The sequence below is a fragment of the Rhineura floridana genome, chromosome 2 (genome assembly GCF_030035675.1).
Source record: "Rhineura floridana isolate rRhiFlo1 chromosome 2, rRhiFlo1.hap2, whole genome shotgun sequence".
In the NCBI taxonomy this organism is placed as follows: domain Eukaryota; kingdom Metazoa; phylum Chordata; class Lepidosauria; order Squamata; family Rhineuridae; genus Rhineura; species Rhineura floridana.
Genome location: NC_084481.1, coordinates 102,672,897 through 102,698,358, shown reverse-complemented (window position 1 = coordinate 102,698,358; position 25,462 = coordinate 102,672,897). Strand labels below are relative to the sequence as shown.

At 42.7% G+C, this 25,462-nt stretch overlaps 1 protein-coding gene across 1 annotated transcript in view; it reads left to right on the top strand.

The window, feature by feature from the left end:
• LOC133377971 (uncharacterized) overlaps nucleotides 1–25,462 on the top strand; it is a 95,801-nt gene that overhangs the window by 52,246 nt on the left and 18,093 nt on the right. Inside the window, exons 13-21 of the mRNA XM_061612758.1 lie at nucleotides 1,647–1,797; nucleotides 5,624–5,656; nucleotides 12,406–13,126; nucleotides 13,714–14,181; nucleotides 15,618–15,772; nucleotides 16,790–16,922; nucleotides 19,685–21,344; nucleotides 22,724–22,810; nucleotides 23,547–23,717. Coding sequence (XP_061468742.1) covers nucleotides 1,647–1,797; nucleotides 5,624–5,656; nucleotides 12,406–13,126; nucleotides 13,714–14,181; nucleotides 15,618–15,772; nucleotides 16,790–16,922; nucleotides 19,685–21,344; nucleotides 22,724–22,810; nucleotides 23,547–23,717 — 3,579 coding nt within the window. The remainder of the gene's footprint in view (nucleotides 1–1,646; nucleotides 1,798–5,623; nucleotides 5,657–12,405; nucleotides 13,127–13,713; nucleotides 14,182–15,617; nucleotides 15,773–16,789; nucleotides 16,923–19,684; nucleotides 21,345–22,723; nucleotides 22,811–23,546; nucleotides 23,718–25,462) is intronic.

Genomic DNA, 25,462 nt, shown 5'->3' with positions numbered 1-25,462 from the left:
GTGCAGGGCAAGGGAGAATTCCACCTTGTGGTTTTTCCCATTACAATGTTGCAAGAACACCGGTACTTGGCTGACATTCTCTTCTCCTAATGATACAGGATCAGTCTCAGGCCCTGAACCTGGCAACCCTAGTGGGAGGATGTGCCTTCGGTAGAATAAAAAGGGTGGGGGAATCCCTGAAAAGCAATGATACTGTACACAATGTTTTCCTTTTGGAAAGGGGCTTCCCTTCTGCCCAGTGACTACCCACCCAATCTCCTCCCCCCCCCCTTCCCTGCCCCTCCCCCAGGTCAGTGTTGGACTACGACCTGGGAGACCAGGGTTCGAATCCCCACACAGCCACGAAGCTCACTGGGTGACCTTGGGCCAGTCACTGCCTCTCAACCTCAGATGAAGGCAATGGTTAAACCACATCTGAATATCATTTACCATGAAAACCCTATTCAAAGGGTCGCCATAGGTCCGGTTGACTTGAAGGCAGTCCATTTCCATTTTCAAACATGATTGCACAGAAATAAATCCCATTGAACTCAAAAAGTATGCAAATGACCAAACTCTCCCTCCCTTCTCCCTCCTAGCCCCTCCCACTTGCCCCTTCCCTCCCCTTCCAATTCCCTCATTCCCCTTCCCCCTCCTCCCCATGGTCTGTTTTACCTAAAACATGATTGCACGAAATAAATACCATTGAACTCTATAATGATCAAACCTGCCCTCCTCTCCCCCTTCCTTTGCCCCTCTCCAATATGCTCCTCTCCCCCTCCCCCATGGTCAGTTTTACCTATCCTAATCATGATTGCATAGGAGTAAATCCAATTGAACTCAGTAATCATGCAAATGATCAGACCTGCCTTTCCCCTCCTTTCCTTTCCCTTCCTCCTCCCCTCCCCTCTTCATTCTTCCTCCTCCCCTGCCCACTTCAGCCCTCCGTCCCTCCCCCCCGGTCAGTTTTACCTATCCTAAGCATGATTGCATGGGAGTAAATCGCACTGAACTCAATAAACATGCAAATTATCACATCTGTCCTCCCCTCTCCCTCCTGCCTGCTCCCATCTCAGTCCTCCCCTTCCTTCTCCTCCTCCTCCCTTCCCCATCCCCTGCGGTCAGTTTCACCTATCCTAAGTATGATTACAGGGGAGTAAATCCCACTGAACTCAAGCATGCAAATGATCAATCCATTCTCAGCAAACTTGGACAGGATCCCATCTCTTACCTCCTGGCTTAAAAAGCAGGGAAATTCACTAATACGCAAAAAACCTTGCGGTTTAAGAATGTACCTATAGCCAACAGATATTTCTATCAAACTTTAAAAAGCAGGGAAATTGGGCAGCTATAGTGAATGCACCAGGGGAGCAGGAGACCTGACCTCTCTGAGATACTGGACTGCCCTACAAAGTTGTCAAAATGCAAACACAATTTGGGTTGGTCTTTCACAGTCCAATTCACTTGCTGTGTAGCTTGGAATAATTTAGTAACGTGCCTCTGAGCATATGGTGAGTGGCTAATACAAGGTTTTTTTGCCTCTTAGTGAATTAAAAAATTTCAGATTGTATATAATTTCTGATGGACATGAACAAATATGTGAAACAAACTCTCTATGATGCCTTGGAATAACTTCTTGAAGATCAGTTTAAACATTTTAAATGGAGGCTAAAAGGCATTGTCCATGATGAAAAATGGAAAATCCCCAGAGGTCAGCGAGAGAAAGCTGATAAACGAAAAGTTGTAGATCTCATGTGTGAATTTTATGGAGAAGATGATGTTCCAGCCTTATGGGTCCATGTCCTTGAAGACATTAATGTGAGAAACATTGCTGCAAACCTCAAAAAAGCAACACAGAATGGTAAGAAACTTTGTCATGCTACAAGAAGTTCACTTTTAACCCCCCCCCATTCATTCAATAGAATCACCTGGAAATAAATGCAGGGGGCATAGGCATTCCCTTTGTGACTCAGGAAGCTGCCTTATATAAAGTCAGGCCCATGGTCCATCTAGCTCAGTATTGTTTACGCTGACTGGCAGTGGCTCTTTGGGGTTTCTAGCAGGGTTCCCCCACCCCCGAGCACTACATGAAGATGTTGGGAACTGAAATGGGAACCTTCTACACAGCCCTGCAGCCAGCCTTCCTTGTTAGGTGGGGTAGCCATATTTCTAGGTGGAGCATTTGGGGGAAAGAAGCACATAGCACCAGTTAATCCACACACACACTGGTGGAGAGGACATGAAGGCTAGGCCAGGAAAAGGAAAAGGCAGTGACCTTCCCCGTCACTCCTTCTCCGTGGACTGCCTGCCTTCAAGTTGATTCTGACTTATGACGACCCTATGAATGGGGTTTGCATGGTAAGCAGTATTCAGAGGGGGTTTACCATTGCCTCCCTCTGAGGCTAGTCCTCCCCAGCTAGGGTTGCCAGGTCAGAAGCATCCCAAAACCTGAGATTTTAGGGGCGGGCCCAAGTGATGTCATGGGGTGGGCCCGAGTGATGTCATTAAGCAAGATACATTAAGCATCAATCACAGTTACTTGGAGCATACAATTAAAAAAAAATCTGACTGGAAATTAAGCTAGACATCTTAGCTAAAAGATGGAGCCTGGGTAGGGAACATTTAATCTAGCCTACTTGCTTTCAGCAAGAAGGGTTTAAGTGCCTTCAGGCCAGGCCAGTCACCAGAAGGTCACTGTAGGAAGAAAGGAGCCTAGTGTTGTGGAGATGTTACATGGGAGCATTCGGGAGTAAAGATAGATGCCCCTGAAGGCTGCAATTCTAAACACACGTACTAAGGGACTAAGACCCCATAGGACTTACTTCTGAGTAGATATAGTTTGGATTGTGCTGTTGGTAAAGCTTGACTAGGGATCCTCTGCAAAGACATCCATATCCAAGCAGGGTTGGCAACCCCCTGCCTGGAATGCCCTGCCCTTATCTTTTAATGTGGCTGCTCCAAACTTCTTTACAGATTTGACCTTTCACTTCAGAAAGAGGTCTTGGAAATGAGTAAGAGTAAGAAGATTCTACCCTTTCTGTCTGCATAGATGCCCTCATCCTTCCCCTGCACCCAGCAGAAGCTCTGGGCCAGGCAGGACGCAGTGGCATCTCATAGAAGACACCCTCCCCTTTCATGGGGTGTATGATTTGTGCTGTCCCAGAGCAGATTTTGGGGTGGGCACCCCCAATTACCTATTTTTCCTGTATGTCTTTTTCTGCTTTGATTTTGTATAGATGTCCTCTTCTGTGCCCTGCGCCCAGCAGAAGCTCTGGGCCGGACGGGATGCACTGACATCTCGTAGAGGACACCCTCCCATTTCCTGGGGTATATGATTTGTCCTGTCCCAGAGCAGAGTTTGGGGTGGGCACCCCCAGTTACTTATTTTTTATGATTTTATGACATCATTATGTATTTATGATAATATCAGAAGCCTGATGATTTTGATTGCATAAATGTATTGTTAGTCTTGATGGGGAGAGTCCGCCGATCACAGTGATATATCATACAGGGTACCCCAACATATATTTTGGGGTTCAGAGACATGTTACGTTTGGTTTGAAGTTGCTGTAGTTGTCAACTCTTCTTTTTTAGTGTTTTGAACTTTCAAGCAAATAAGGAACTGGTAACTAGGAACCAACTTCAGCGTCGTATCAGTTAAATAGATTAAACAGTTGTGGGGGGGCGGCTGACATTTTGGTGTATATCTCAGGAACCAGACCACCTAGAAACTTTTTTTTTAATTGAAGCTGAGAGTCCGGAGATTAAGGAGTGCTAGCCGGAGCCCCCCCCCAAAAAAACCAGAGACTCTGGCCGAAAACCGGAGATCTGGTAACTCTATCCCCAGCTGGCTAGGGCCTACTCAGCTTGCCACAGCTGCACAAGCCAGCCCCTTCCTTGTCCGCAACTGCCAGCTGGGGGGCAACTGGGCTCCTTGGGACTATACAGCTTGCCCACGGCTGCACAGGTGGCAGGGCATATAACCCCACAGCCACTCACTGTGGGGGTGATCTTTAGCTGGCCCTTTACATTCAGGAGACACAAGCGGGGATTTGAACTCACAGACACTGGACTCCCAGCCGGGCTCCCCTCCCCTCTGTGCTATACCAGCTCCTTCTCCATCCAGACAGTGTGTTAAATTACATGAATGATGTTCAATCTGTTGAATTGTCTCACCCTTTTTGAGAGATGCCCAGGAATACCAGACTCAAAAGCTTGACTTTGCCAATAAACTACAGTCTTCTTTCACCCGTGCTTTGTCCCTGTGTTCTGATTCGTCATAAACTGAACTACTTTGGTAATGACAATGAGTTCCAGAGCTTGGCGATGCTGCATTAGGTATCTAAGTTTTATATTCCACCAAAAACAAACTTGTCATACCACAAGTTTAGAGAAGGACAGAGAGAAAATAAATACTTTAGGGTGTGTTTGTTAAATCCTCCTTGAGACTTCCTCTTCCAAGTCTTATTCCTGACCTTTAGATTTTCTTCCTGGACAATCAAGGGAAAACTTTTTAACTGGTTGCTATACAAAGGATCAACTAAGCAACTGGAAACTAATTGTGGAAAACAATTGGATTTTTTTTTACTGGTTATTGAATTGATTTTTCCACCCAGAAACCCTGAAAAGGCCTCATGCCAAGCTGCACACATGGGGAATATCAGAAATTAGGCCTGAGTTACAGCCTAGGTAGCTAGCCAGCCAGCTAGCTAACTGCAGCATACACAGCAATCGTTCTATTCCTCTAGGGCTGTTTTCATCCTTTGCCATAAGTACTCAAGAAAAATAGCTATTATGATTTTGAGAACTTTAAAAGAGTAAAGGGTAGCCATTTTTTTCCAGATCACTTTAAGTTATTTCTTTTTCACCGTTTAGCAATAAGCACCCAATCTTGCTTTATTCGTTATAACAACTGCAGAATAAACAAACTCTTACTTCTTACTGTAGGCAAACAAACATACTTCTTTATTGCTGGCTGGGTAGAGAACATAACTGAAACTGAAAAGCAGAGCAAAGGAAAGGCCAAGGAGTGGAGTCTAGCTCATAATACAAAATTCTAATATTTAACTGTTCAATGGTCACTTATTCACTGAATTTTTCAGAGTCCTATTCTTAAATTGCCTCTGTTCTTTAAACAGCTGTCATTCTTTAAATGGAGGTTGTCATTGTCTGTTATATCACTATTTAAAAAGAAGACAATTTCCTAAAAAATCTTGGGGGGGGGTGAAGCACAGGATTGGCTATAGGGCTGCTTCTGCATGCAAAGCATGTGCTCTCCCACTGAGCTACCCATGCAGTGCAGCCTTTCCTCACCATTGCCAGAGTAAAATTACAGGACAGGTCCAAAGAAAACAGATTATCATTCTCATTATTATTTATTAGACTTCTTACCCACCCTTTACCATAAGGTCCCAGGGCAGGATATTATAAAAATACAGTATTAAAATCAGCTAAAAACAATTTACAATCAGAAGAATAGGGTGGGTCCTAATATATATTGTGTCTTAGATGTCAAAGGTCAGGGTAAAGAGTGCATCTTCAGCGTACGGTGAAAGCTATGCAAAGAAGGTGTCGGACCCACCTCTGTAGGGAGGGAACGCCACAGCTTGTGTTTCACTAAATTCTGTCCATTTTTCCCTTTCAGATGTTGATCCTCACCAAGTGCCTCAAATATCAGGTAGGGATAACTCTGTTGATTACTGATCTACATTCAGTAATTCTGCATGAATGGAGGATCTACACCCAATCCATGAAGTATGATATTCGATTTTCCTTGGTGCAATAATGAGACACTTCAGCCCACCCTATCTGAAAGCAGTGCTGGTGGTGCAAGAAATTTTGTTTGGTGGTAGTTTGGGAGATGCTATCCCTTGACACCTTTTTTTTTTGCTCAGTGTGTTTACAGGTGAGACCAACTAAAGAGTGATTGCAATAGGAGATTGGTGGGGAGCCTTTTTTAGGCAAAGCTCCACATTAGGTGAAAGTGTTGGAGGCAACTGTGATGTTCCTATATTAATGTATATATGGTAAGTGTTGTTGTTTTAGAAGGTACATGGTAAGTGGAGTGAAAGAGGGGGAGTGAATGGGCAGTAGAATGCGAGATGATTGGCTGAGTGTTTAAAATGGCTGAATGTATAAAAGGAAGAGTGAGAGTGGAATTTGGGGGGGGAGAAGAAAAAGAGGTGGATGTTGATAGGTGGATGTGGTGTGAATTTGAGAGAGTTGTTTGCCAGGAGAGCATGAAGAAGGAGGGAGGTGGAGTTTGGATTAGTATTGAGTAAAACCATATGCTTATGTGCCTTAAGAAGAAATCTTGTTAATCTTGTTAGCTTTGTTATCTGTAATAAATACTTAATTTGGTTTACCAAAGGCCTGATCCTTGGCTGGGGTTTCACAGACCAGAAGGGAGGGTAAGGTAATGACCAAGGCTGAAGGGGAACTGTAACAAATGGTGGCAGCGGTGAAGAGAATAACAATACCATTATTCAGAGTCTCTGGGAATACTAGTATTAGGACGTGACTGGTGGTTGCCTAGCAGGGGGATCTGTTGAGATCTGTGCTAGAGCGGGGAGAGAAACCATAAGAGAGAGCGGTCCGGACTGGTGGAGTCCCTGGTGGTGCCTAGTGACAGGCAGTAGCCACGCGCAGGTAGGAACCTGACAGGGAGAGCCAGGGAAGGACGCCTCACAGCAATATACTACTAGTGAGAGGGGCCACCCCCAATATCTCTCTCAAAACACCCCCACACTCCCCCCTTTCACGCACATGTACACCTCCCTCCATTTACATACAGCAAGCTGCCCCTGGAGAGCCCAATCTTACCTTCCATGTTCAGACTTGCCTTCTTTAGCATCTAGCACAAAAGTGGAGGAGCTGCCCATGGTAGAAGAGACTAATCTCTTCCTTGTGAGCAGCTCTGACATAGAGCACTGTAGCAGTGTTCCTTTCTCCTCCGTGTCTCAGTTGTTTTCTCCCATGAGCCTCTCCCACGTACAGGACAGGAGAGATCACCCTTAGAGGAGTAATCTCCCTTCTGTGCTAAGTGGAAAACATCTGGCCATCACGAAAATGGCTGTAAAGGAGGGGTAACACTGAGGAGATGAGGTGGATGGTGAGAAGAGAGCCCTGGGGTTGTAGGGAGCAGCCCTGTGGGCCAGGATCTCTCCACCCATGAATCTGAATTATCTAATGGTGAGATGAAAGTTCATGCCAGAGATCTTTCATCCCCAGACTGGAAATGGCAAATTATAAGGGGGAGGGATGGTTTGGTGGAGGTTTTGGCCAGCAGTCTGTGGGCCACCACTTTGTCCCACGGAATAACCTAAAATTAAACTAAATCCAAGCTAGTGAATGAGGGAAATGGCAGCCATCAACTGGTTGCTGCTAAGATCCTTTACTATCATCTCTGATGGTGGAGCTGGAAAAAAAGATGCCACTGCTAATGGTGGGCTGTACCCTCACAAAATAAGATCTTCACTCCCTTAGTCCCAAATTCACCATCTGTGAATGGGGCAGTGAATTTGGAGGATCCATTCTAATTTGGCTTAAGAGATTTTATTATTCAGGAAGTCTATCTAGTATTTCTAATGCTGCATAGCCTTCCCTTAGATTATAGAAACCGTGTGTGTGTGGGGGGGGGGGAATTCCAGACAATGAAAGACCCAAATTCTCGTCCTGGTGAATATGTGCATCAAAACCAGAGATATTCAAAATTAATAATCATAGATCATCACAGGTCCGAAAAGGAGAAACAGCACGAAATCATAGCTTCAGGGTGGAAACATGCACAAATCATGAAGACAAGAGCTGGTTCTTCTATTACCATTGAAATGCTGTTTAAGCCTGACCAATATGGACTAATTCCACAAATCATTGTGCTGCAGGGAGCCGCAGGTATTGGGAAAACAATGACTGCTAGAAAAATCATGTTTGACTGGGCCTCTAGACAGCTTTATCAAGACATGTTTGATTATGTTTTCTATATTCATTGCAGAGAGATGAACCTCTGTTCAGAGGAGAGTAGTATTGCGGAAATAATTTTAAAACAATGGCCCAATGAGCCTGCGCTAGAGCTCATACATGAGGTACTGAGGAATCCAAAGAAATTGCTGTTCATAGTTGATGGGTTTGATGAATTAAGATTTTCCATTGAGCAAGCAGAAGGTCACCTTTGTACTAATCCCTGGAAGAAGGAGTCGATGAGAGTCCTTTTGAGCAGCTTATTTCAGAAAAAAGTTCTTCCTGAATCCTACTTGATAATAACAACAAGACCAACAGCTCTGGAGAAACTCTGTCAGTGCTTGAGGTGCTCACGCTATGCTGAGATCCTGGGATTTTCAGTGGAGAACAGGGAGGAATATTTCCACAAATTCTTTGAAAATAAAGACCAAGCAACTGAAGCTTTCAGGCGTGTAAAACAAAATGAGACCCTTTTCACCATGTGCTTAATTCCTCTTGTGTGCTGGATCATCTGCACAGTGTTGAAACAACAGATGGAAAGCGGTGAGGATCTTGGGCAAACCTCAAACACTCTCACTGCAGTCTATATCTCTCCAGCTTGTTAAAGTTACACCACAGGAGCCAATCAAAAGGACGCATGGAAAGAAGCTTGAAAGGTTTGTGTTCTTTGGCTGCAGATGGAATCTGGAATCGAGAGATACTGTTCTGGGAGGAAGAAATCAAGGAATACGGCTTAGATCAGGGCGACTCCCTCTCTTTATGAATGAGACCATTTTCAGAAGAGACATTGAGTGTGAATGTGCCTACAGCTTCATTCACCTCAGCTTTCAGGAGTTTTTTGCCACCTTATCTTAAGTACTAGAAGGAGAAGGGCTGAGTTCTGAAAATACTAATCAAGATGTGAGGACATTGTTAGAAAGCCATGTGACTTATAGACATGATTTAGAACTAACAGTACACTTCCTATTTGGTCTTTTGAATGAAGAAAAAATAATAAAGGACATGAAAAAGAAGTTTGGATGGAAAATTTCACCTAAGATTAAACCAGTTTTACTAGAATGGGTGAAAAGTGCCACAAAAAAGGGAGTAAAATCTCTGAGCATAAACGAAAAAAATTCCAGTATTTGTATGAGATCCAAGAGGAAAATTTTGTAAAACATGCATTGGCCTATATGACAGAACTAAACTTTTGCTTGTTATCAAAGATGGATGCAACCGTCCTAGCATATTGTCTACAGCACTGTTGTAACTTAGAGGTTCTTTGCATATATGATTTTACAAACAAGAAAGAACAACAACAAGAATTACTCTTTTCACAACTACAGATAGATGAGTATGCATTATTTAAATTTTAAATGTTGCAGTTCCGCTTCACTTTTCCCTTAGTTAGCAGCCTGCTTTATGTGCCTGGGAAGCGAAACACATAGGACCTGATCTACACATGCAACAGAATGTGGTGGGCATGATTGCTGGAGGTCTGAAGCCATAGAATGGACTTCACCAGATGACAGGTGGATAATCACATTTCTGAAGGTTTTCTTATGTTTCTTTGAAGTAGAAAACATACAAAGGAGTAAGCTGTGCTAGCATACTTCGGTCTGATGTACTATTTTTTCTACTTTCAGGGATTTGTTTCCATGGAGAAGCATTCAGAACAAATATGTTGTACATGCACTCTGCAGTGGTATAGCCCATTCTGCTACCTCATTCTGCTGTGTGTGCAGAGCAGGTCTTGTTCTCCTCAGTACCAAAATGAATGATCTGAAGAAGCAGACATTCCAGAATAGTAACAATTCAGCTGTGTGCGATTGGGGCCTGCACTCTTCTCTTTCAGAATGAATGGCGAAAAAAACGACACTGGCTAGATGACCTCAGATTTTGCCCTCTCAAGTGGTTCCCATTCCTGGGGTTAGGTGGTGGGGTTAGCATGCAAAGCACACGGGCAGAAGGCCCAGTAAGTAAATAAACAGTATATCAACATGATTAATAAACTCTGTGATGCTGCACTGGGATCCAGGGGCATGATGGGGAAATTGAGATGGCAGTGGCTTCAGCCACTTGACCCAATGCTTCTCTTGCCAGTGCTGGGTGGCAGGCAGCCCTGAGGAAGGGCACCAGCTGTCTGGAACTGCTGCTCCTTTGCTCCTGCTGTTGCTTGTCTCAGCTGATTCGCTCTCCCGCTGCTAAGTAACCTTGCTGGAGGTCCCTTTGCCTAGGACCCAGCAAACCTAGTACTGCTCCTGGATCCCACCATGTTTCACTAGCATAAAACGTATGAAGACATTAGGTTAGAGAGAAGGTATTTTGTTGGATTCCGCCTCTGCTGTCACCTCAACAGGATGCTGGAGGTAAAGGCCTCCTCCCTTCGTCTTACTGCCTTGGACTTGGATGTGAATAATAAGGGTGGCAGGATTCTGAGCACGTGCGAAGAGAATAATCTTCACTCACTGAATCTACCCTCAAACATCTGGGATTAAGCAGCGGGGCTTCCAAACCACTGAGGGCAGTTTCCAAGTAGGCTACTCAAAATTATAGGCTGACTGGGGTGGGATGGCTGCCTTGCTTCGAGCTCCGCAGTTTGTCTGTTAGATTTTATTATTATCGTTGTAGTGATCTACAATTTTTAACTGTTTTAATTTGTCTCTAAATGCCACAGCTATGATTTAAGGTGCCAGTTGCTGTATATAGGCACTGGGAACATTTGTCTTCTATTTTACCCACGGACTCTAAAGGTTTTAATTTTTATTGCCGCAAGCTGGTGGAGTGGAGGCCCACAGCTGTGCTGCTTATCTTGGTTCTTGAAAAGTCTAAGGAGCAAGGAGCAGAGCCTGAACCATAAATTTTCCTCTGACGCTAACCTTGCTCATCTTGCTAATTAGTATGTCTGGCTTAAGCTCAATACAACAACCTCATTTAGAAGCTATGCACAATATTTGTATGAACGCTTAATTAAGCGTAACAATGGAGGGGAAATGGCGCTGAGCTGGTAGCGGTGTTTGTTAGAGGGCTTGTTTTGCTGGATTCTGCCAGACTCTTCAAACTGCTAACCTCGCCAGACTTCCCAGCTTGTTCCAGACGGATCTTAAAGCACTGAGTATAAGGCGAGAGCGGAGGAGGGAGAACAAAGTCTGAAAGGAGATGCCTAGAAAACCTTGAAGATACAAGCACAGCTGAAGCATCGATACGAGTGAGATAAGTAATCCAGATGCAGTGAAGATACAGATTGACTCTCCTATACGTTAGCAATGTGTTTCTTGGACATTGCTCTTGGATTCACCATCTAAAGGACTAGAGTGAGGTGAAAGTGAGAGAGTGTAAGACTGATGAACTTCCCTGCCCTGCTCTCCCACTCGTATTGCAACCTATCAGCTGCTGGTCAGGTATCCCCTAGAGGACAAGTAGGAGCAAAGTTGCAGAGCTGAACTTGGGGGAGTAATGCTGTTTGGTTGCTGGGTACAAACTTTATAAACCCACTATACCTAACTATTTGGAACGTTAAGGGGTGAGAAGATCAAGACAGTGGCTCTGCTTTGGAGGCTCTCCGATTAGCATTTGTCCTAACTTTCCTAACTTTCCTCTAACATCTGCAGTCTCTGTTTCTTCTTTGAGAATGCTTTGTGGGGAGGATGAAGCGGGGGAAAAGACGCAGCTCTCTCAGTGACCTGATGTCTGAACCATGCTTAAAGCAGTGTAGACTTGATGAATTTATGTTCCCTCAAACTGCCCCAAAAGACAATCTGTCTTTTTCTATTCCAGTTACCAGCAGATTCTCCACCTTGGCTGAGCCTGTGACCTTAAATCCCCCCCCAAAACCCAAAGATGTTCCTTCCCCTCCTTCCCTTCCCTCTAATGACAAGTCTGTAGCTGAATTAACTCCCCCTGACACACTTCTCATGGCAAAGCAGTGTTTTTTGGTGGCTAATACAATGCAAGACATCTATTCCAAATTAGAAGATATGGGGAGCACTCTAAAACAGTTAGGTGTGCTTATCTCAGACAGAAGCTTGGCTCTGGGGAACGCCGGGGAGCTCAACCAGTCTAACCAGCTCCCTGAAAGGGCAGGAAAAGCTACCACTATAGAGATTTCTCAACAGTTGAATACGCCTGAGAGTCACACTATTAGGGCCAATAATGGTCAATCTAATGGAGGCATGGGGTATCATCTGGTGCTACAGAACTATCAGGTGTCCTAAATATCATGCCATTTAGGGGAGATATGCCACATTGGGGCACAATTAAACTGGCTAAACACCACCTAAGACAACTATTAAGAATCAGATCTATCGATCTGAGAGTAGTAGAGCTGCTAGGTGCATTTCCAACCCATAGAAGTATACTCCTTAGCTTCACCAAACCAGACATCCCCACTACTTTAATTAGGGTAAGGCCATTCTTGGACTTATATGGTACCTCCCCGGTGAGAGTCTTTAAGGACTTCTCTCTCCAACCATTGTTACCCTCATTAAGACACCAAACTACTCCAAAGGCTTTGACATCGCCACTGATAGTAAGGGCATTAGCTGGAAGGGACTGGTTGGCTCAAAGATACAACCTGACCAGCAAATTTCATTTGGCAGTAAGGATGCTAAAGGTCCTAAATGTGACAAACATATTACCTTGAATCCGCTGCCTAATCAATTTCCAGGTCCTGAGCCATACCAGGATCCTCTCCTTGACATTAAAGTCCCAGACTTGATTAGGTGGGACGAAGTGATACCCTCGCCCATAAGTCCATTCCAGCAGGATGTGGAGAAGAAAAAATCTATTCCTTTGAAATCCCAACTTGCATCTCAGGCTAGTAATGACCCATGGGAGGCAGATGAGTACCATCTCTTTGCCTCCTTCTCTGCTCTCCCACAGGCTGAGCAGACAAGCATTATACAAAGATTAGACATGGTAAGGCCTAAACTCCTGAGTCTCTCTTCAAAAGATGGAACTTTAGCTAATATACCAGAGGCTCTAACTGCTGAACCAACGCCAACTATTAAAGTTATTTCCCCAGTCTGTATAGTCAGCAAACCCAACCATACAGGAACATTTCATTCTACTGATTCTTCTTTGCAAGCAGGCAGAAAGAACAAATTAAATGCCGCCAAAGTTATGGCAGGCTCGGCCAGTCCCATGGATTGGGTTAGCTGCCAATTCTTGGAACCAAATGAACTGGGATCATCTCCCACTACCGACCCTGGTATTCAATCCCTAAAGAAGCAGCTGCCACCAATTAAGAGTGGTTGTGTTTTTTTAGATCAAGACAATGTGCTAGAGGAACTAAAGCCTATTGATTGATTACCTAGGACATGTCATATGCCATCCTTAATTAAATGTCTTTCTTGGAACATAGCGGGTTGGAAGGGGAAGTTTGAGGAGTGTTCTTTCATTGATTATATCAAGGCCTTTGATATTGTTCTGCTACAAGAAGCCTGGGCTTGTGTCCAGATAATATTTGATGGGTATAGTGCTACCTTCTTGGCAGCTATCCAGCCCACAAATAATGGCAGGCCCAGAGCAGGACCTCTGCCTGGTTTCGACATCTCTTAAGGTCGAAATAACTGCACTACCCAGCTGTGGAATGTTTGCTATGGCAACCTTAATTAAGAACCACTCTTTCCAAATTATATTGTTTAACATATATATCCCCCCAATCAAAAGTCAATCAGAGAAGAAAGCCCAATGGGACGAGCTGGAACAATACATTACTAGAACCGAAGCACAGTTTCCATCTGCTCATAAGACACTCAAAAGATGTCACAAATAACTTTGCTGGTGCTTGTCTAGCTCTTCTAGCCCACCGGCAGAACAAAATTATTCTGAATGGTAGCACCCCAGGTGACCTGAAGGGCGAGTTCACTTTTAGCTCCACAATAGGAAGTAGCGTGGTAGACTATGTCCTTGTCTCTCAGCCCTTAAGGGAGCTGGTTCAGTTCTTTTGTATTGATGATCGCACAGATAGTGACCATTATCCCTTAGTCACTCTAATAGGATCTCCTATTAATATTCACCTTCCCAATGGACCCCCTTTGTTGGATTCCTTTCCATCAATCTGTGAGAAGCGGATTAAATGGTCTAATAGATCTGGGGGTAAATTTGTTTCTTTCACTGAATCCCCAGCTTGTGTGCAACTATATCAGAATGTTCTAGCATCAGCTGGCGAAGATAAGTTGCACTACTATGAGGCCCTTATTACTGATATTCAAAAGACTCTAGCTGCACACAGCAATCTAGCTGGTCTTAAACATTCCAGAAGTAAGAGTTGGTTCGATCGAGATTGTGTGATGCTGAGCAACCAAATCAGACAGGTGTGTTCTAACTACCGTAGCGCAGGCGCCAAATGTTTGCCCGACTCTTACTATAAACTGAAATGTGAATATAAAGCTCTAATCAGACAAAAAAAGAAAATTGAAGAGAGGAGGAAATGGAGTATGTTATTTTCTGTCTCCCAAAAGAAGGACAGTAAATCCTTCTGAAGGATTGTTACAGGGGCAATGGCACATCCCCAAGGGTTGTCTCCCTGTTGCATCCCTCCACACGAGTGGGAACGATATTTCTCTGTAAATTTCCATGACCCCAATTTCCCGTTTACATGTAGTATTCAAGTACCCATCGATGCTCCAGATTGGCAACCCATAACCCTAGGTGAAATTAATGAAATGATCTCTGAGGTTACATCTGGGAAAGCTCCGGGGCCAGACTCTATCCCTCCAGATCTATTCAAATCTAACTCCGATTGGTGGGCTCCATTACTTTCAACTCTCTTCACTTTTATTAATAGCACTGGAAAAGTCCCAGAAACCTGGCACAAAGCTATTATAGTCCCAATTTTTTAAAAAGACAACAGGACTAACCCGGCCAATTATCGTCCCATTAGCCTTCTTTCAACAATTGGGAAACTCTATGCCAGGTTTCTAAAACACAAGCTACTATCCTGGATTGAGGGTAACAACATAATTGGTGCTGAGCAGATCGGGTTTAAAGCCGGCTGTTCAACCCTAGACCACTGTTGTGTCTTAGCACACTTAGCTGAGAAATTCACCGCTGTTCCTGGTGGCAAACTTTTTGCTGCTTTTATCAACCTCAGAGCTGCTTTTGACTTTGTCCCAAGAGAGCTGCTATGGGTAAAATTACAGAGTAGTGGTATGGACAAACGTCTTTTATTTCTTATTCAATCGCTATATAATAGGACCTCCAGCCAAGTTAGGTGTGGTGTGCAGGGTCAAATTACCAACTCAATTTTGGTCACTGGGGGGTAAGACAAGGATGTATTTTGGGCCCTTTTCTTTTTAATCTATTCTTAAACAATATGGCTCCCTTTCTTCAGAAAGTTGACTCTCATGCCCCTAAATTGTCCAACTTTAAAATACCATTGCTTCTCTACGCTGACGCCGCCGTGTGGCTATCATTGTCCAGAACTGGGTTAAACCAATTATTATCTGCTTTTGGAATATATTGTTCTAACAATCAGCTAACTATTAACTACAGCAAATCTAAAGTTTTAGTGTTTTCCAAAGCCTGTAAACAATATAAATAGACTTTAAATGGCAATGCAATTGAGCAAGTCTTTTATATGAAATATCTTGGAATCCAAATGCAAAGCTCTGGGCTTTGGTCTCAACAGAGTAGGCAGGCAGTCGACTCAGCGAGTCTTAGCCAACAGCTAATCTTAAGGTTTTTCTTTTTACTAGGTGGCCAATACATTCCTGCCGCTATCCAAATCTACAAAGCAAAGACTCTGGCCCAGCTTACATACGGTGTTTCAATCTGGATTTTGGGTTTTAACTCCCAATTGGAAAGAATACAATCAATTTTCCTTAGGAAATTATTGGGTCTTCCCTTCTGTGTGAGTAACGCTGCTATCTACTTAGAAGTAGGTATCTGTTTGGTAGCTTTGTAAAGCCTGGATCGACGTCCTGAAGTGGTGGCTGCGCTTACATTTCCTAACACCTCCTGGTAGCTATCTTTTCCTACTGCTCTCAGATTCCTTTCAGAGCCGCTGGATGCACACAGTGGTGAAGAAAATAAACACTTGGGTTTTTCTCTTGAAGTGCTGGGGAATTACGGGCTTCAGAAGGCTCAGATTTCTGTTGCCCAAAGATTAATAGATATAGATTTACAGCACTTGAGAAACGCAGCGAATAAATTCTGTTCCCCATTAATCTATAGAAATTTTAGCAATTATGGAATTACTGTAGCCCCTTATATGTTTTCATTGACCATTCCAAAATATAGGAGAGCATTTACTCTTGCTCGATTCAACGTGCTCCCTTTGGCACTATTGGAGGGCTGCTTTAATAAGATTCCAGTTAGTGAACGGATATGCCTCTGTGGAGCTGGTGTAGTGGAGTCTGTAGAACATGTCCTTCTATCTTGTGAGTTATATAAAGAATATAGAAGGAAGTTCATCTCCCCTTTGCTAACTGCTTTGCCTAAGGGCAATCCTGTCGATTTGGTGTCGATCTGTCTAAGTCAGCCTTTCCCAGCTAGTGGGCCACCAGATGTTGTTGGACCACAATTCCCATCTTTCCTGACCATTGGCAATGCTGGTTGAGGCTGATGGGAGTTGTGGTCCAACAACACCTGGTGGCCCACTAGTTGGGAAAGGCTGGTCTAAGTGATGTGTCATCTTATGTCACTGCTAATGTCGCAACGTTTCTTCTCATTTCAATGCAAATTAGGAAAAAATGTAACCCCACTCTTTAAAAAATTGTTTATGGGCATTTGGAATTCTGGTAGCTCTGTCTCCTCAATATCTAAATCCTCCATGTTGTATGCTTGTTTTTTATGTTTCTCTTTTAATATGTAGTCTGTGACCGTAATAAAATGATTCATTCATTCATTCAAGTACGCTTCTCCTCAGGCATCGTATTTTAGAAACTGCACTTTTCTCATTGGCAGTGCTATTTTCCAAAATAAATTTCAGAGCCTGAACTCGGCTGGGTCAACATGCATATTTGATATTCGTTTCCACCACCAGATGCCGCTTTTCCCATGTAAGATTACTAGAACCCAAGCAGAAATATATTCGTTTTCTCTCTCCGCCCCTTTTCTGGGGATACTTCCTTGTTGCTGAATCATTTCATCTTAAACAGACGCTTTAAACTGGGAATGACATGCAAAGGGCCGGTCTTACTGTAGACTTCGTGGAAAGACTGCCTTAAATCTTAAATCCTTAGGTCAGAAACCAGAAAGGGAAGGAGGAATTTAGTATATTTCAGGTTCCTGAAGCTGCTGTACTTGAGTATTCTGGAGGAATAAGCATAGTGGTTTTGTTTGTTTTACCTTTCAAGTCCAGAAATGACACCAGTGTTGCCAGGTAAATCTGAAATGCTTTGCTTGCAATCCTGTGTACATTAGCTAAGCTTGCTTACCTAAAATCAGATTGACTTTCGTAAGCTTTTAAGTAACCAATTTGTGGGCAAGACTGCAGTCATTGTTAACTAATTTTAATTTTAATGTTGCAAAATAGGGACTTTCAGAAATATGGGGGATATGTCATTTGAAAATAAGAGCAGATTTCTGATTCAAGACCTTACTTAAACTTTACCTGGATTTCAAAGATGTTGCAGGAAGTGAAATAATAAATAAATAATACAATAATTTAAAAGGATGACTGAAAGGAGGAGGGTTGGAACAAGATAAGGGTGCTGTCTGAACAGGGTGGGAAAAAGCAGACTTCACTGACCCAGCAGTTGTATGTTGTATGGAATCTGGTTAGTTTTGCTACAGCCTGATGATTATCAGCTTGTGGTAACCAGAGACGGGCTTTTTCACTGGTGGCACCAGTGTTGTGTAATGGACTCCCTGCTGAAATATGAGAGATCCTATCTATATTGGCATTCCACCGGCTCTTGAAGACACACCTGTTTAGTCCAGCATTCTCCTGAACATGAACTTTCTGATCTAATTGTTTGAATTGTCTTTTTAAAACTGTTTTAATTGTTATGCTTTTAATGGGCTTGTTTTATTGTATATTTTAACTATCATTTGAGGATGAAATTATGATAGAAGGCAATTGGTAAAGTAATCTCCAGTCCTCATGTGGTTCTTACTAATCTTGATAGCCCACTACTGAGGGGATCTTGGAGTTAATTCCAGCATAGGGTTGCCAGGTCCATGGCCTGATCCTGATCCTGTATCTTTAGGAGAAGAGAAAGTCAGCCAAGTGCAGGTGTTCTTGGAACACTGTAATGGAAAAACCACAAGGTGAAATTCTCCCTTTCCCCTGCACAACTTCTAAAGACACAGAAGACCTCTTGGAGGCCAGGCCTGGCAACCAAGAGGTCTTCTGTATCTTTAGAGGTTGTGCAGGGGGAAGAGAGAATTCCACCTTGTGGTTTTTCCCATTACAGAGTTGCAAGAACACCTGCACTTGGCTGACTTTCTTTTCTCCTAAAGATACAGGATCAGGCCAAGAACCTGACAACCCTATTCCAGCATGCTGTTACTAACATGATGTAAGCCTTTTGCACTTTCCTTTTCATTCTTGACCTTTTCAGTGATGTGCTATCCTTCAAGCTCTTTGACATGGCAGCACTTTCAAACTAACAAACATTCATTAATGTGGAAGCTGAGGTGGCACTGTCCTGTTAGAAGACTCTACCATAAGCACAAAAGAAAGTGAGAATCATCTCTTGTTTCACTGTCAGAAAATAATTTCTCTATGAATCAATTCACATGTTAATATCCCAGTTACAGGCATAGGCTTTTGGGAGACCCATGGCTAGAAAATGTAATGTGTGAACATAAACATAAGAACATAAGAAGAGCCTGCTGGATCAGGCCAGTGGTCCATCTAGTCCAGCATCCTGTTCTCACAGTGGCCAACCAGGTGCCTGGGGGAAGCCCGCAAGCAGGACCCGAGTGCAAGAACACTCTCCCCTCCTGAGGCTTCCGGCAACTGGTTTTCAGAAGCATGCTGCCTCTGACTAGGGTGGCAGAGCACAGCCATCATGGCTAGTAGCCATTGATAGCCCTGTCCTCCATGAATTTGTCTAATCTTCTTTTAAAGCCATCCAAGCTGGTGGCCATTACTGCATCTTGTGGGAGCAAATTCCATAGTTTAACTATGCGCTGAGTAAAGAAGTACTTCCTTTTGTCTGTCCTGAATCTTCCAACATTCAGCTTCTTTGAATGTCCACGAGTTCTAGTATTATGAGAGAGGGAGAAGAACTTTTCTCTGTCCACTTTCTCAATGCCATGCATAATTTTATACACTTCTATCATGTCTCCTCTGACCCGCCTTTTCTCTAAACTAAAAAGCCCCAAATGCTGAAACCTTTCCTCGTAAGGGAGTCGCTCCATCCCCTTGATCATTCTGGTTGCCGTCCTCTGAACCCTTTCCAACTCTATAATATCCTTTTTGAGATGAGGCGACCAGAACTGTACACAGTATTCCAAATGCGGCCGCACCATAGATTTATACAACGGCATTATGATATCGGCTGTTTTATTTTCAATACCTTTCCTAATTATTGCTAGCATGGAATTTGCCTTTTTCACAGCTGCCGCACACTGGGTCGACATTTTCATTGTGCTGTCCACTACAACCCCGAGGTCTCTCTCCTGGTCGGTCACCGCCAGTTCAGACCCCATGAGCGTATTATTTTTGCCAAATATTTTTGCCAAATATTTTTTAGAAAGTCTGTGATAAATACAGTATATCAGTTTAATTATTTATTGCAATACATGATGCTTTCTTATTTTCTTTCGAAACCAGTCTAATATGTCTAATAACAAATACTGTTTGAATTAGATTACAGGGAGAAATACAGAGAACACATTAGAAAAAAATACAGAACACCGGAAGATGAGTATCCTGGCCACGGAGTCCATGTGCCTCTGAATGAAAAATACAGTAAATTGATTATTGCAAGTGAAAAAGGGCAAGTGCATGAACTACTGAACAGGCCATGGAGACATACAGCGGTCATGTCAGAGCAAATGGCTGCTATTACCATAAATGCTGTGTTTGAGACTGACAGTGGATCACAGACAGTTGTTCTCCTGGGAGTGGCTGGGGTTGGGAAAACCACAATGGCGAGAAAGATCATGCTAGACTGGGCAGCTGGAACTCTATTTCCAGAAAGATTTGATTATGTTTTCTATCTAAGCTGTAGGCAAATGGATCTTGTTAAGGGACAGACTAACTTGGCTGACTTGATTTTAAATAATGACCCTGAGTTTACGGAGAGAGAAGTGATAACAAAACTCCTAGTGAATCCTGGCAAAGTCCTTTTCATAATTGATGGTTTTAATGAACTGAGTTGTTCCATTGAAGATCAGGAAGACAATCTGAGCATTGATCCCAGTGAGAAGAAGCCAATAGGGGTCCTCCTGAGTAAATTATTTCACAAAACTGTTCTTCTTGAATCCTGCTTACTAATTACTACCAGGCCATCCACTTTGGGAAGCCTCAAGAATTGTTTGCAATCCCCACGCTATGTCAGGCTTCTGGGCTTTTCTGAGGAGGGCAAAGATGTATATTTCCTCAAGTTCTTTGGAAATAAAAAATTAGCAACACAGGCTCTTAGTTATGTTAAAGGGAATGAAGCATTATTTTCCATGTCCTTTATTCCCAATATATGCTGGATTATCTGTGCTGTGATGAAAGAGCAGCTAGACAGGGGCAAGAATGATCTCGTACCAGCGTCTGAAAAACTCACTGCAGTGTATGCACTTTATCTCTCCCATTTGACCAAATCTCCCTGCAGTAGCTCAGAGCAACAGAATCTGAGAGGACTTTGCTCATTGGCTGCTGAAGGAATCTGGAAAAAGAAACTCTTGTTCAAGGATGAAGAAATCCAGAAGAAAAGTTTAGCTCATCTTGATTCTCTCCCTTCTGCTTGGTGTGAGATTCTCTTTCGGAAAGACCCTGATTATGAAGACATCTATAGGTTTCTGCACCTCAGTGTACAAGAATTTCTTGCCGCTTTGTTTTATGTTTTCGAAGACATGCCTAAAGATTCTGAGACTACTGAGCAAAATCTCAAACATTTGCTAGAAAGGTGTAGCAAAAGCCAAGGAGATTTAACCTTAGTGCAATTCATCTTTAGCCTATTAAACAGAGAAATAAGGAAATTCTTGAGTGAACAATTTGGGTGGGAAATTTCATCTACAATTAAGGCTGATTTCCTGGAGTGGTTGAAAATGGACACACAGGTTAAATTAGATTATCCAAATTATGACCCGTTGGAGCGTTTTCATTATTTGTATGCAATCCAAGAAGAGGAATTTGTCAAATGTGCTCTAGATCATTTGACTGAACTAACTATGGAGAGGTTGATAGTTACTCAACTGGACCAATCAGTTCTCTCTTTTTGCTTAAAAAATTGTTTAAATTTGGAGGCACTTTCCCTGTACAGATGCTTGTTTCTACCAAAAGAACTTCCACAGCATCTTCATCAGTCATGTCAGTAAGTACTATAGAAACTCTGAAATTTATTCACATTTAATCAGATTTTAATTCTTCTTACTTTCTGATAATAAATGTTAGCACAAGAGTTCTGCAATGTAAGAGAAATTGTTCTTTGGTTTCTTATTCTGTTCTTCTGCTAATCTTTATTATTTATCCTCTTTGTATCTGAATTATATTTAGGCTAAGCTGTGCAGCAGAGGGTGGAACTTGTGGTCCTCCAGATGCTGTTGGACTTGAACTTCCATCAGTCCCAGTCAGTTTAGCTAATGGTGAAGGATGATGGGAGTTGTAGTCCAGCAGTATCTGGTGGACCACATGTTTCTCCAGACACTGTGGAGAGTATTTGGTCAAAGGATCCTGACAGTGCAAAGCATTGGAAATAATGGCTTTCTAGAACTACATCTGTGTCTTTATTATTTATTCTCTAAAGTAATGGTAGAGCCAGCTTCTCTTTCAAATGCCTCCACCACTCAGAGAAGAGACTCTCCGAGTTAGTCTTTGGAGGCTCTGTCCTGAGGCTCAGTTGCATAATTCCTTTTCCTGTGCTATCATAACTATCCCAAGGGACTTTGAGCAGGACATAATTCACTTCTGCCTGATATGTATGCCCTGGCAAAACAGCTTAAAGGCACCACATGGATGGGGAGTTGGGAAGGACAGGATGACAGAGTAGAGAGGTATAGGTAAAGATGGGTGGTCTTCTAGGTTGTTTATTTATTTATTTATTGCACTTGTATACCACCCCATAGCCGAAGCTCTCTGGGCAGTTTACAGCAATCAAAAACATTAAAACAAATATACAATTTAAAACACATATTTTAAAAACAATTTAAAACACAATTTTAAAATTTAAAATTTGTTTATCAAACAAGGGAACTTGCCAGATCCAGTGAAATCAGGGTTCAATCTTCTTTCGCAGAGGATTGGATGCAAAATAATTTATTCATGCTTTAGTCCCATCCAAATCAATGGGGAAAAGTTAGTAATGACTATCTTAAACCCAACTGATAACGGGACTAAAGTGTGACTAACTTAGTCTGGATCTAACTCATTTGGTATATTATCCATACTATAAATGTAAACCAGTTTCAGACACTGTCCCAAAGAACCTTGGGAGATATAGTACCATGGAAGGCCTAGGGTTCTCTGAAAATGATCAACATCCTTACAAACCTACAATTCCATGGATGTCTTGGGAAGAAGCAGTGATATTTAAAATTGTTTCGAACCAATTTAAAATCTGTAGTGTAGATAAGCATTAAGAATTGTTTGCAGAACACAGAAAGCACAAGGTAATGTAATCAATAAGTGTATTTTATCCTCGATGTTTGAGTTATATGGGAAAACAGAATATAATGAACTTTTTTACCCTTTTAGGTCACATCAGGAAACACTGAAACATTCAGCGATTTACTTTCTCTGTGAAGCACTGAAGGATCCAAACAGTAAAATAAGGAAACTGGAGTAAGTCACAACTGTTTTTCCTCTCTTGTTACTGAACTAGTTTGGTTCAGTTGACACAAACACATACAATTAATGTGTCTTATTGTGGTTCAGGTCTTTCCTTTGGAAAGACCATCTGAGCTGAGACACACAAGTGCCAAGCTAAGTGTCAATTTGGACATCCATCTCTCTGTGTTTTAGTACAGCAGGAGAGGCGAACCTATGGCCCTCCAGATATTGCTGGATTCCAGCTGTCATCAGCTGCAGCAAGTCTAGCCAGTGGTCAGGGATGATGGGAGTTGTTATCCAACACTACCTGAAGTGAAATGCACCAGATTAGCCCCCTCCCCCGCAGTAGAGAATTAGAAGTCATTTGCTGGTTAAATAAATTATTTACATCTGGGTAAATTTCCTAATACAAATTGGTCTTTAGAGTGCTTTGCAAATGCCTCCCATTTGTCTATAACAACTTCCTTTCTTTCCAAAATATTTCTGTGGATCTCAGAGAAAAAGAGTTTGCTAATTTAATGGAAGATTAAATGCTATTATGCTTGAACTACCTAAGGAACAAAACACAGGAGAGAGAGAGAACTGGCACAGGTACAGAATGTTTCACACAAATTCAGGTTGCCTGTGCAAATGCTGCATCATTGAGATGATGTTGTTAGAGGAGCATCAGCCTAGTTTTTGAGCATTTGCCCAAAGGACACCCAGGGAAAGAGCTGGGCAATGGAACTGCTTCTGTCCCACTTTGTAGGCTTGATGGATGTCAGCTCACAGACTGTTGTTGTGTGGATCTTGCCACTGTTCTCTCAACAAACCAGATGCTGCTAGAACTGGACTTGCAGTCAACCAGTCTGAAGGATTCGGGAGTCATGCTGTTGTGTAAAGGACTGATTCATCCCAACTGCAAACTAGAAATACTGGGGTAAGCACAAAAGAAACTCCCTCTGTCTAACCCTCTCAATAGAACATGAGGTTATCAAGGGTGCATTATTTCAGCTCTCAGGTGCACACAACATTATCGGACAATTGCTCAGTGTGTTTGCTGTTTTAAAAAATTACTAACACAATGTCTCTCTCTTAGACAAAGGGCCATATTAGAGAGCTTTCATAAGACCAGAACTTGAAGTTTAAGGACTCTCTTATTTCCCAAATTGTGTTTCTTGTAGTCCCTCTTCTGTATCTTGCCTTGAGAAGGAGTAAGAATTCCTTCTGAACACACTGTGATGTATAATGTGGTCTTCCTTCTTTCCATATTATAATTCCTACCATCACTGATCTTAATCTATATTTCCTTGAACTGCAACATGATTTTTTAAAAAAAACATGAAGTATGTATTTTAAAAATGTATATCTGACCTACTTTATCTCTTAGCCCAAAGCATCTTTCAGCATTAAATCATAGCTATCATGAAGGAGAACCACTTTAAAGGAACAGCAGCAGCACTTGGGTTGTTTCCAGACTGTTTTGCAGGAGATTCAATCACATGCCAGAAAATTTAGGTTTGTGCCACTGAAGTGGACTGAAGTGCTCTGCTGTTCTTGTGCAACAAATCCACTTAAAAAAAAAAATAGACTTTTTGCAGTGAGGAAAGCGACAGGAAAATGCACTAGAAAGATAACAGATTGACAGGAAATCACATGGCCTCCACACAAACAAATCAGGATGAAAGCCAAATAAACAGCAGGTGTCGTATAACGTTTGAGCAAGCTTTGTACAAACAAATTGGGATGAATGCTCCATAAACAAGACATCTGGAAGTGACCTTGTTGTCTCTCGGCATAGAAACGAGGCATTTGGGGCCTGGTCTTATGTTGATTGAGCAAACTGTTTAGAGGGATTCTTATCATCAAACAGGATTTTACAGTGGTTCCTGTTTGATCACAAAGTGGTTTGGTGGTAGTACATCTGGCCAGCAATCAGAGCCTTAGGACTAAACTAGATGTGATTTAACTGCATCCTTAGCCTTGAATTATTTTCAATAAATAAATAAGAGCCATGAGGGGAACAAATCAGATAAGCATCATGGCGTGCTGGGAGGAAAGCTTTAATCTTCCCACCACCACTATCATGGTCTTGATTAGGATTGGTAGGGCCACCCAACAGTTTGCCCTGGGAGGAAAACTCCCATTAGTGCTGGCCAGTGGAAGTTTTCCTCCCAGGACAAATAGCAGGAATGGGAGCTCAGATTTGGATCACGACTATGGTGGGGCAAAGAATTAAAAACCTCTTCCCCCATGCCTTAGTCCCAATCTGGTTTACTAAAAAAAAAGTCATGCAAGAGCTAATGACATGGTTAACATCACATCTAATTCCCATTTAGAAGTTACCCTCAATGTATTCCAAGAATGAATGGAGGGGAGTGGGGGGACTCATGTGCTGTCCCTGTCCCTATGCCCCCATGCTCACCATCTGCACCCTCAGACCTTGGCACATTGGGTGGAAGGTCTGCAGGTAGAGCCTACGTTCATTCCACTCAATGCATGTAGGCTTCTCAACACAATTGGGAGCCCTGCCCAATCAGAGTTCCCTATTGTGTGGTGCAGCTTACACACATCCAGCATGCAAAGATCTGCCGGTACAGCCAGAAGGGAAAGTAAGTGCCTGGGGGTTGAGCCAGTATGTGCAATCTTGCTCCCCCTTCCATGTGTTCTTTGAATGTGCGGAGG